Here is a 10,268-nt window from a genome sequence, read left to right on the forward strand (position 1 = left end):
CGGTTTTCAGAGTGAAGCGGCCACTGAGAGCCAGGCCCCCCAGCATGCTTGCTTCCCCTGGCCGTCCCTCGCCCCCTCCCTTCGGCTCTTCCGTTCCAGCCCCCATGCTCACCCTCCTTCCTGGCGGACAGAACTAGGTCAGGCTGAGTCAGGGAGGAAAGCACCCCTCCACCCCCAGGGCACAGGCCCGGGTCAGTTCCCAACGCCATCCAGGATGTTGGTGGAGGTGGCTAGGCTGTCGGTGGTGTTGGGTTCCTGCGGGGTGGGGGTGCCTTTCACGGTCTGGCCCAGGGTGCCCCCTCGGCGGGAGCTGGACACCTCAGAGCCCGTGGCCTCCAGCATCTTGGCGATGAAGCCCACTCCGGCCGAGCGCAACAGGCCCCCGCCGGCGCACGAGTACAGCACGGGGTTCACGCTGCTGCTCAGGAAGGCGAGCGCGATGAGCACCTTGCGCGCGAGCATCAGCTGCAGCCCGGCGGCCCCGTCCTGCGGGCTCCGGCCGGCCAGCGAGCGGCCCGCCTCGGCCACGTTCACCACGTGGTAGGGCAGCCAGAAGACAGCGAAGGCCAGGATGATGAGCACCACCAGGCGGCCCGTGCGGCGGCTGCGGCGGAAGCTCCGGGCCTGCAGCCGGCGCCCTATGTCGGAGTAGCTGGCCACCACGGCCATGAAGGGCAGCAGGAAGCCCGTGAGAGTCTCAAAGAGCAGGTGGAATTCCATGTGGCCCTTGGAGGAGTAGCACACCTTGCAGATCCGGGTCTTGTTGTCCCCTGCCACGATCACCTGGCGGTACACCAGGACGGGCGTGGCCAGTATCAAGGACGCCACCCAGATGCCTGCCAGCACCCGACCCACCATCGCCTTGGTGCGCAGCTTCTGGGACAAGAAGGGGCGGGCCACGGCCAGCGAGCGGTCCAGACTCATAGCCGTGATGAGCAGGACGCTGGCGTACATGCTGACCCCACAGATGTAGAAACAGAGGCGGCAGCCTGACAGTTCAAAGACCCAGGTGCCCTGGGCGAGGAAGGAGAGGAAAAAGGGGGCGGTGAGCAGGACAGCCAGGTCGGCCAGAGCCAAGTGAAGCACCATCAGTGCGGTGACAGAGCGCTTCTGCATTTTTACCAGGATGCTCCACACCACGAATCCATTGCCAGGCAGCCCCACGGCCAGTGCCACCGAGAGTAAAATGATGGCCAGTGGGGCGATGAGGGCATTCACCGGGGACACGGTCGTGTTGGGGGAGGAGGCCGTCATGTTCTCAGCCATGGTAAGTAAAGGACCTGGAGAGCGAGAGTGGACATGCCTGTGAGGGCAGGCGCCAAGGCGCTCCTGCTGACCTGGGGGATGAGTCCTGGGAGAAAGTCTGCTTTCTTGACCAGGCCCCGGGGCTCCTTCCTGCCCACAACCCACTTGCAAAACAGACCCCACCACCGCAGCATTTCCAGATCTTTCCGGCATCCTTCTGTTAGGAACCCTGAAGCCCAGGAACAAGCCCAGTCCCTTGAAAAGCCAGCAGCCTAGCTGCTCGGTCCAAGGCTGGGCCTTAAGCTCCTGGGGTCCGTGGACCTCCTCCAGCCGCCTGCCCACTCTCGGGAGTCTGCCCACTAGATAGGGAAGAGTGAGAACAAAGGCTCACAACTCCTCTTACCACTGTAAGTAAGGCTACTCTTGCCTCTTGCCTCACCGCGGCACCCCCTGCCACCGCCACGCACACACACCAACCACCACCGGAGGTACTCACAGGCTTTGCCAAGGGCTGGCTGGATGCGGGTGCCAATCCCAGGGCCAGGGCAAGACCGTGTAGCCTATCCCTGGGACCTAGCCCTGGGGCTGGGTTCTGTCAGCTAAGTCAGCCAGAGAGGAAGTACCACAGAACAGGAGGTGGCGGGGAGGCGCATCTTCCTGAGGGTGGGGCTGAAACCCCCACCCTCTCCCTTCACCCTCTGGGTTTCAAGAGAGCCAGTGGAGAGGAGGAATCCTCTGGGGGTGGAGCTAACTGAGGGGAGGGCAGAAAGGGGCAGTCAGGGGAATGTGGGGCAGTGGGAGTGAGTTGGCTGGGCATGGCTGGTCTCCAGACTGAAGAACTGGACAGAGTCGTAAATTGTGTCATGCAGAAGGGGAGAAGGAAGCAAGCGAGAGGAAGAGACTCAGATTGAGAGGGCAGATTCTGGTCTGGTAGTTTTCGCTTTTGGGGTGCGTGGATAATGTAGATGCTTAGATTCATAGGAAGTGCAGTTGCAGATGTGACTAGGCTCTGGGTACGATGAGGTAACAGCACGGCTTGAAGAGCGTGAAAGTGTCGCACCTTGTCCTTGACTGCAGTTCAAGTGGTGAGCACCCCATCCCTCACATGCCTTCAGGGGATTGGCTACACATTCTAGGTCAACCAATCTTCTGTTTTCTTGAACAAGAGCCAGAGGCCAAAGACCTCCATTAGATAGAATGCCACTTCCTCTCACTGGCCCTGGGCACTTGTCTTCTGCTCGCCTGTATGGGATTTAAGGGCCGGGCGCTAGGCAAGGCACCTGCCGACCACTCGCACCTGTGGCACACAGATAGAGAAGGGGGCGCGGGCCTGAGAGAGCGAGACTGGGCTAGTGTCGGGAAGCAGGACTGGAGAGCTAAGGCAGGGATGTCCCCAGCCATCCTGCCAAGAGGGGAACCAGGAAGGTAGAAAAGCAAACCAGGCCCTCTCCCCTGCCTAGGAGGGCATACCTCCACAGAAGTTAAGAATTGGGAGGCCCTTCTTCCAATCTGACTGTGAGCCTCCTTGCTTCATTCCCAACCTGTTTCCCTCTGGCAGTGCTGAGGAAAGCTGCAGGGTGGAATGGTAGTCACGGAGGTCTCTAGTGGCTGACAAAATGCAGAGTGGACCCAGTGACTGTCAGGTAGAGGATATGATGAAAAGAAATGGACTAAAACCACAGCAAGAACTGAGGTCAGAGTTGAGGAAGAGCGTTCTGACCACACCGGGTGTGTGAGACGCTCTATGTGACAGAGGAAGTTAGGAAACCTCTGTCCCCACTGCTCCTGAGAACCCAAGTTGTTGCTCCCGGCCTCCAGTTGCTGGCAACCCCCTCTGCCTTGCTGGTCCGCTCCATCTAAGGCCAGACACTCTGAGCTCACTCCCTGTCCCCAAGCTCTGAGCTCTAATCCAGCCCCAGTTCTGTGCTGTACAGTGGCCCTGGAATGACCCGGAGGCCTAGATTTCACACACACACACACCCCTACCCCTCCAACCTTGATCTTTGCCTGAGTGTATAAACTATCACTAAAAGAGGAACAGGCTGTCAGTCAGCTTGCCAGAGGTCACCCTGGTTACTGAGATACACAGCTCTAGACGGAGAACTCCAAGGCCCACTTTGACAGGTTGGTCACCACCCGAGGGCCCATGTGTGTGCGCCTCCATGTGCCCTGAAAAGAGCCCCTCCCTACATACCCAAACTCGAAAGTACCATGGATCCAGGTCACCGGGGCTGGGGAGGGAAGGCCAAGATGCCCAATCAGAGAACCAGGTGGCTGCAGCGCAACCTAGGCAGGATGCACCACCAGGAGGCGCACCCTGACCCCCACGCTTCACAATCACAGTTCCCAGCAACTAGCAAGCAGTCCTGCCACATGGGCACATGCCAACCTGCAAGCTCACAATACCAGGGACCATCACCACCCTACAAGCCTGCAGGTGGGAAACATCTGTGCCTGCCGCCGAAATACAATTCTGTCCAGCCAGCCGGTGGTCCGAGAAGAGTCCCCGCCACCCCACCCCCACCCACGAAAAAACACCCCTAAACACCTTTCTGGGGTGCTTTTGAGCGTCCCGAAGGGCAGTGGAAGGGATGGGGAAGACGCAGACCCCGGCGCAGGGTTTGATGTCAAAGGTCTCATCCCTGACTGTCCCTCTCCACTCTGGCCCCCAGGCCCCCGTTGATCCTGCCCTGCCCCCCCACCTTGAGCCGCGGGGTAGCTCGCAGCTCCATGGTGCCCTCCCTAGAGCGGCTGCTCCCTAAGCCCTCTCCCGAGCCCTCGAAGAGGCGCGTGAGGAAGCGCGGGCCGGCCCGGGGCAGGAGGTCCCCGGCGGTGAACACGTAGAGCACGGGGTTGACGCTGGAGCTGAAGAAGGCCAGCGCCGTGGTGCCTGCGCGCACCGTCTGGCACGCCCCGCCGAGCCGCGCCAAGCGGCCGCCCTGCGGGGCGAGCGCGGCGGCCGCCTGCAGCAGGTTCACGGCGTGGTACGGCGCCCAGAGCAGCCCGAAGGCCAGCACGATGGCGCTCACCAGGCGGCCCACGCGCGTCCCGCGCCGCCCGGCGCCCCAGCGCGCGCCCCGCAGCCGCGCCAGCGTCACGCCGTAGCAGCCGAGCACCAGGCCGAAGGGGAGCACGAAGGCGCTCAGGGTCTCCAGGCCCAGGTGGGCGGCGGCGTGCCCGGCCGTCGGGTGGCACAGCTGGCACACGTCGCCGGGCCAGAGGCGGCGGTAGACCGGGGCGGGCACGGCGAGCAGCAGCGCGGCCAGCCACACGGCGAGGAGCAGGCGGCGCGCCAGGGCCGGGCTGCGCAGCCGGGGCGCCAGGAAGGGCCGGGTGACGGCGAGGCAGCGCTGCAGGCTGAGCAGGCTGGTGAGCAGCACGCTGGCGTACATGCTGAGCGAGCACACGTAGTACACGGCCTGGCAGCCCGCCTGGCCCAGCGGCCACACCCGGCCCGTCAGGAAGGCCACGAAGATGGGCGCGAGCAGCAGCACGGCGCCGTCGGCCAGCGCCAGGTGCAGCACGAGCGTGGCGGCCAGCGGTCGCCCTCCCGCGGGCCGCCAGCCGGCCAGGCTCCACACCACGAAGCCATTGCCTGGCAGCCCCAGCAAGGCGGCCAGCAGCAGGAAGGCGGCGCCGGTGGCTCGCGAGGCCTTGGAGCTCAGCAGCGTCTGGTTCTCAGGAAAGTTGTAGCAGTCCATTCTGGCGCGCTCGCGCGTGCGCGCTGCAGTAAAATGGAAGGGGCCCTCGAAAGGCACTGAAAGGTGGGATGGAAGCCGGGGTTACCCCAATTGTCCGGAAACACTGGCCTTTGCCATCCCACAGCCCTCTGCAGCTTGCTCTCTCTTCTGCCTGGGGTCTCTGACTCCCCGCAGGACCCCAGCCGCAGGCAAGCCCGACTGCTTCTTTGAACCCCAGTTCCCCTACTCCCAGACAACTGACTCCTCCCCACACACACACACTCCTGACTCCCTCCCAGAGACCCGCGGTTTCCAGCCCCGTCTTGCCCCCCAGGCTCTCCACCTCCACCACTCCAGCCCCACCTGGCCATTGTCCAGGGGCTAGGAAAGGCACTAGGGCTGACCCACTTACCCAGCTGGTAACAAGGAACCTGGGAAGTTGAAAGCTGAAGCAGCAGGGCCCACGGAGCCTACTCTGGTCCGGTGCCTGTCCGATTTGCAGAGGGTGAGGCGTGAATGGGGAGGGACTCGCTCAGGCTCATCCTGCACCTTTTCTGAGGCCTCTCCCTCACCCCACTCCTTCCGAGCACTAGCAGGTCTGGGCCTGCCTCCCCCAGGAAACTGGATTATCTGAAAAACAGGTAAAAGGCCTTGCTCATGGAGGAGAGTAGAGACATCCTGCCGAATCCTGATCCCACGCTTGCTTCTGCTCAAGCCCCTCCTCCCAGCTCTGCTCCCAGTGTCCCTAGCCACCACATTCTTAGGAGGTGGGAGATGCAAAAACAAACAAACAAAACTCACTGTCATTGAGTTGATTCTGACTCACACCGGCCCCATAGTGCAGGGTAGATCTGCCCCCTGTGGGTTTCTGAGACTAGCACTCTTTTGGGGGAGCAGAGAGCCTCATCTTTCTCCAGTGGTGTGGCTAGTGGTTTCGAACTGCTGACCTTGCTTTTATCAGCTCAATTCATCACCTCTATGTCACCGGGGGCTCCTGTGAGGAGACCATCTCCTGGGCTGCACCCTGGCATCAGGGAGGATTAAGGAAGATCACGGTGGTGAGAAGCAGCCCTCTGTGATGGAATGGTCAGTCAAGGTCGGAAACGAGGGAGGGATTTCAGGAGAACCTGGGAAATGGATGGAGTTGAGGGACGGGAAGCCAGGACGCCAGGAGCATGGTCCAAGCAGTCTGAGTTTAGGGCTTGGGGTCACATAAACCTATGCTGGGGAGGTCAGCTTGGCTCAGGGATCAGGATGAGGGAGTAGGGTAAGATGAGAGAAGATGAGGAAGAGATGTGGGACCGTTCCAGAGGCAGACAGAGGCTTCCTTCCAGAAAGACGGAGGCGGGGAATTGACTTCCCAGCTCCTGCTGTGCAAGGGTTGCCCAGAGGCATGCAGGCTCGACACACGTCCAGCTGGTACTTGTCAGGGGTTGAGTGAACTGCCCAGCTTCGGACAAAGCCCCTAGGCAGGAAACTGGGATGTCGTCAGCTCATTTGAGAGGTTCCTCCCAGCCCAACCCAGCCCATGCTCACAATTGTTGCTATGTTTGAATATGTTGCTGCTGCCACTGTGTCCATCAGTCTGTCTACTAGAGGGACTTCCTCGCTTGCTGAGTCACCACGTTGCCCAGCATGATGCTCCTCTCCAGGGATAACCTGCCGGAAGCACAGGAACTGAAGTCTCACCATCCCTGCTTCCAAGGACCATTCTGGCTGTACTTCGTCCTAGTCCGAGTTGTTTGCTCTTCTGGAAGACCCTGGTGCTGAAATTCCAGCGCATCTGTTCTTCTCCAGTCTTCCCCACCCAGTGCTCAACTTTCACATGTAGAGGAGGCGCTTGAAAATTTCATGGCTCAGGTCAGGCCCCCTCGACAACCTTGCTCCTCAACACTGCGGAGTTGCCCGTGTGATCTCCTGACTGCTGCTCCCGTGAGCATCCATTGTGGAGCGCAGCAAGAGAGAACTCCGTGGGGAGCGAGAGGCCATACGGGGCACTCAGGGCTGAAGTCTGATGCCATCCAAGGAGCACCCTTCCCCCACCACACACAGACACCAAGAATTCCTGCCCCCTTCGTGCACAGGATGTAGCAAAAGGAGAAAGGTGGCTTGTCCAGTGAGGCTGACACGGGTCACCCTTCCAGTGAATGAGGTCAGGGAAATGCTGACCCAGGCCCTCCCTGGTCTAACCGGAAAGCGGAAGGAGGCCGGAAGAACAGGGCTCCAGGCAGGATCCCGACTTCAGTGGACAGAGGCAAAGCAAGCCCCTCCTCACACACCACCCTGGCATTTGCTCATGGTCTTCAAGGTCTTTCTCTAAAGCCGCAGTTCATGGACTTCCCGGCAGGTGGCAGCACATACAGCGCCGCTCTCTGGGAACAAGCCTTCTGAAGAAGGTTAAGAGCCAGAAACCATCCCTGGAAATAGTCTTCCAAAGAATGGGAAACAAAAGGGGCTACAGGCAGTCTTCTTCCATTGCACCCGTTCACTCTCGAAATACACCACACACACACACACACACACACACACACGCACGCAAGCTTCTGCGACCTTTTCTAGCCAGTTTTGGGCCACGAGCCTTTATCTGTGATCCCATCGAGGCCCCTCCCCCTCTCGCTCCCTTTGGACTTTGTCCTTCTTACAGGCCAGGCATCGGGGCCAGAGTCCGGAATTGACTCATCAGCCACTTGACTGTCTGTCAGATGGGAAAACAGCAATAGAGCACACCAACACTTCAGCCCCAAGCCAGCAGAGAAGCCACTCAGCCCTAAATTCACTTCCCTCCTTGGGCGATGGAGTACCTCTCAGCCCTCAATCCCAGCGGCCTGCTCAGGTGACTTCTCACTCTCCTTTCCGCCCTCTGCCCCATTGGGTCCCTCTGCATTTACTGGGGCCCCTGCTCCTCCTCCCAACTCCCACCCTGCCCGTGGGCTGGCCCACTGCCCTCACCATCCCTCCAAGGTAACTCCCTGGGCTACCTTAATGTGTAAACCTAGATTACCCCTTACCCCCCCCCCACTGCCCCACCCTCTTCACCCCGGGCCCTTCCGTGACCTTTCTCCCCAACAACCAGGTCTGTCTCTAATGTGAGCTCGGAGGTGGGCCGCAGGGTCTGGAACTCGGCTTCACTGCCCCAGAGGCCGTTCCGGGTCTGCGACCACAAGCGGGCCACCCGGAAAGGTCTGACGGCTGCCACCCTCCAGGAGCTGCTTGACAAGGTGAGTGGGCAAGCCCTGGGCCCCTGAGAAGGGCCCGCCAGGGGGGCAGGCAACGACATGAGAGCTGGCCTCTCCCCGGGGCTAACAGGGATGGGCACTCTTTTTTTTGGGGTTGGGGAGCAGTGGGTAGGGCGGGCTGGATGGGGGGACTGGCGCTTCAGTCATTATATGGAATGGAGATTTGGACGGTAGACCAAACCCTGATTCTGCTGTCAAACCTTGAGAAGTTATCCAACCCATCAATGCCTGTGTCTTGTCTATACAAAGGGAGTAGGAAATCCACCACCTCTAAAATAATCTATGCAAATGCTACAAAGGAGCTGGCCCCTGGGGAGGGCTCCACCAAGGTCAACGATCATGATCAGGGGACTGAAAACACAGGGTGGTGAGGAGGCCCTGGCGTGTGGAGGGGAGTGGGAGTGGCCAAGCAGGAGCCAACCGGGGAAAGGACCGCTCAGGATGAGAGCCCCCCAACAGCACAGGAAGACTGAGGGGCTATGAGGGAGGGTGGCAAAAGGCCAGGACGTAGTCAGGACATCCTCCTGTGTCTGCGCTGACAGGGGGATGCTGGGCAGTTGGAGAGGACAGGGCCCTACCCTTCCCCCCCCCGCCTCTTCCCGGACACAGGCGCTAGAGACCCTGCTGCTCAGTGGAGTCCTCACGCTGGTGCTGGAGGAGGACGGGACCACTGTAGAAAGTGAGGACTTCTTCCAGGCGCTGGAGGATGACACCTGCCTGATGGTGCTGGAGCCAGGGCAGAGCTGGAGCCCCAAGGTGAGAAGTCCGCCTGCAGGTTGCTGTGGCCTCTATGTAAGGGGCCCTGGTGGCAGAGTGGTCACTCGTTGGGCATGGTCAGCAGTGGAAGCCACCAGCCACTCCACAGGACAAAGACGAAGCTTAGGAACCTGCAGGGCGGTTCTACCCTGTTCTCTAGGTCTCTGAGTTGGCACTGACTCCCTGGCAGAGTTGGTTTGGTTGGTTGGTTGTTATAGGCATTCGTTGCTCTCCCCAGCTTCTCCTCGAGCCCCCCACCACCACCTGCTCTGGTGGGGAGGGCGCTGGAGAGATGAGGGGCTGTCCACAGCTGTCCATCTTTACAGTGGATGACCATCCAGGGCTGACAGGGGATTAGTGGTGGGTCAGGATGAACGGAACCATTGCGCTGACTTTGGAACCCGACAGGGTGGGATGCTGTCGTATGGCCTGGGCCGAGAGAAGCCCAAGCACAGCAAGGACATCGCCCGCATCACTTTCGACGTGTACAAGCAAAGCCCCAAAGACCTCTTTGGCAGCCTGAACGTCAAGGCCACATTCTACGGGCTATATTCTATGAGCTGTGACTTTCAAGGGCTTGGCCCAAAGAAAGTACTCAGGTGAGAGATCAGCAACAGTTGGGTGGCCCCCACAATTCCTGCACTCCACCCCCAACAGCTCTTGCTTGTGGAAGGCCCTGATCCTCCAGCTCAGTGGCCTTTCCCATCGCCACCCACCCTCTGCCTTCCCTCGTCTCTCCCCTCCAGGGAGCTCCTCCGCTGGATGTCCACGCTGCTCCGGGGAGTGGGCCAAATGCTGCTGGGCATTTCCTCCACCCTGCGCCACATAGTGGAGGGGGCTGATCAGTGGCAGCGGCAGGGCCGCCTCCATGCCTACTGAGGGTCCCGAGCTTCAGCCCCAGGCTTGTTCCGGGAGACCCACAGGTACAACTCCATGACACCATCAGGTTTCTGGACTGGGGCAGTGTGATAGGTGTTCTGTGCCACCATGGCACCTATAAGATCGGGGTGGAGTCTAAGCTGTCAATCAGGTCACAGCCTGATGGTACCTCTTTGTGGGTGTGACCTTCTCCTAAGGAGGGTCCTGGGAACCTCCCCACCTCTCTCTGGTGAGCCACGTGGCTCACGTGGCTGAGACCTCCAGAGCCTTGTGATGCTTCCACCCCCTATTGGATCCACAAGACTCTACACCAACCGGCCCATGATGTTCCTGCATTCTGCATCATTGCACGTGGCTGCGTGAGTCTGAAGAGGGACTGATGGACTAGTATTGGACTTACGGACTTGAGTTAGACTGGGCTGGGATGTTTTTCTGATGCATAATTACTTCTTGATATAAAGCTCTTTCTTAC

General features: G+C 60.2%; 3 protein-coding genes across 4 annotated transcripts; 1 reads left to right on the plus strand and 2 right to left on the minus strand.

Moving 5' to 3' along the window:
- Positions 1-155: 155 nt before the first annotated feature.
- Positions 156-1,266, minus strand: LTB4R (leukotriene B4 receptor). The gene has a single exon (XM_075532034.1). It carries the CDS (start codon positions 1,264-1,266, stop codon positions 193-195), a length of 1,074 nt encoding a protein of 357 aa, XP_075388149.1. The 3' UTR covers positions 156-192.
- A 2,606-nt stretch (positions 1,267-3,872) lies between these two features.
- Positions 3,873-4,946, minus strand: LTB4R2 (leukotriene B4 receptor 2). The gene is given in 1 exon segment (XM_075532321.1): positions 3,873-4,946. A coding segment is annotated over 1 exon segment (1,074 nt).
- Positions 4,947-7,717: 2,771 nt separating this feature from the next.
- On the plus strand, positions 7,718-9,796 carry CIDEB (cell death inducing DFFA like effector b). Of its 2 annotated transcripts, XM_075531921.1 has the most exons (5): positions 7,718-7,758; positions 7,999-8,143; positions 8,771-8,917; positions 9,326-9,516; positions 9,664-9,796. In XM_075531921.1, exons 1-5 carry the CDS (start codon positions 7,718-7,720, stop codon positions 9,794-9,796), a joined length of 657 nt encoding a protein of 218 aa, XP_075388036.1. The 2 variants fall into 2 exon arrangements, with proteins under 2 accessions (XP_075388036.1, XP_075388037.1); XM_075531922.1 differs by lacking the exon at positions 8,771-8,917.
- Positions 9,797-10,268: the final 472 nt, after the last annotated feature.

This window comes from Tenrec ecaudatus, chromosome 14 (genome assembly GCF_050624435.1).
Source record: "Tenrec ecaudatus isolate mTenEca1 chromosome 14, mTenEca1.hap1, whole genome shotgun sequence".
Classification (NCBI taxonomy): Eukaryota; Metazoa; Chordata; class Mammalia; order Afrosoricida; family Tenrecidae; genus Tenrec; species Tenrec ecaudatus.

Bases quoted from the DNA above. Each gene is read 5' to 3' on its own strand.
- LTB4R (XM_075532034.1), bottom strand. From the start codon at position 1,266: ATGGCTGAGAACATGACGGCCTCCTCCCCCAACACGACCGTGTCCCCG.
- CIDEB (XM_075531921.1), top strand. From the start codon at position 7,718: ATGGAGTACCTCTCAGCCCTCAATCCCAGCGGCCTGCTCAG. The intron at 8,144-8,770 runs GTGAGTGGGCAA...TCCCGGACACAG, and splicing joins TCCAGGAGCTGCTTGACAAG to GCGCTAGAGACCCTGCTGCT. The intron at 8,918-9,325 runs GTGAGAAGTCCG...GGAACCCGACAG, and splicing joins GGCAGAGCTGGAGCCCCAAG to GGTGGGATGCTGTCGTATGG.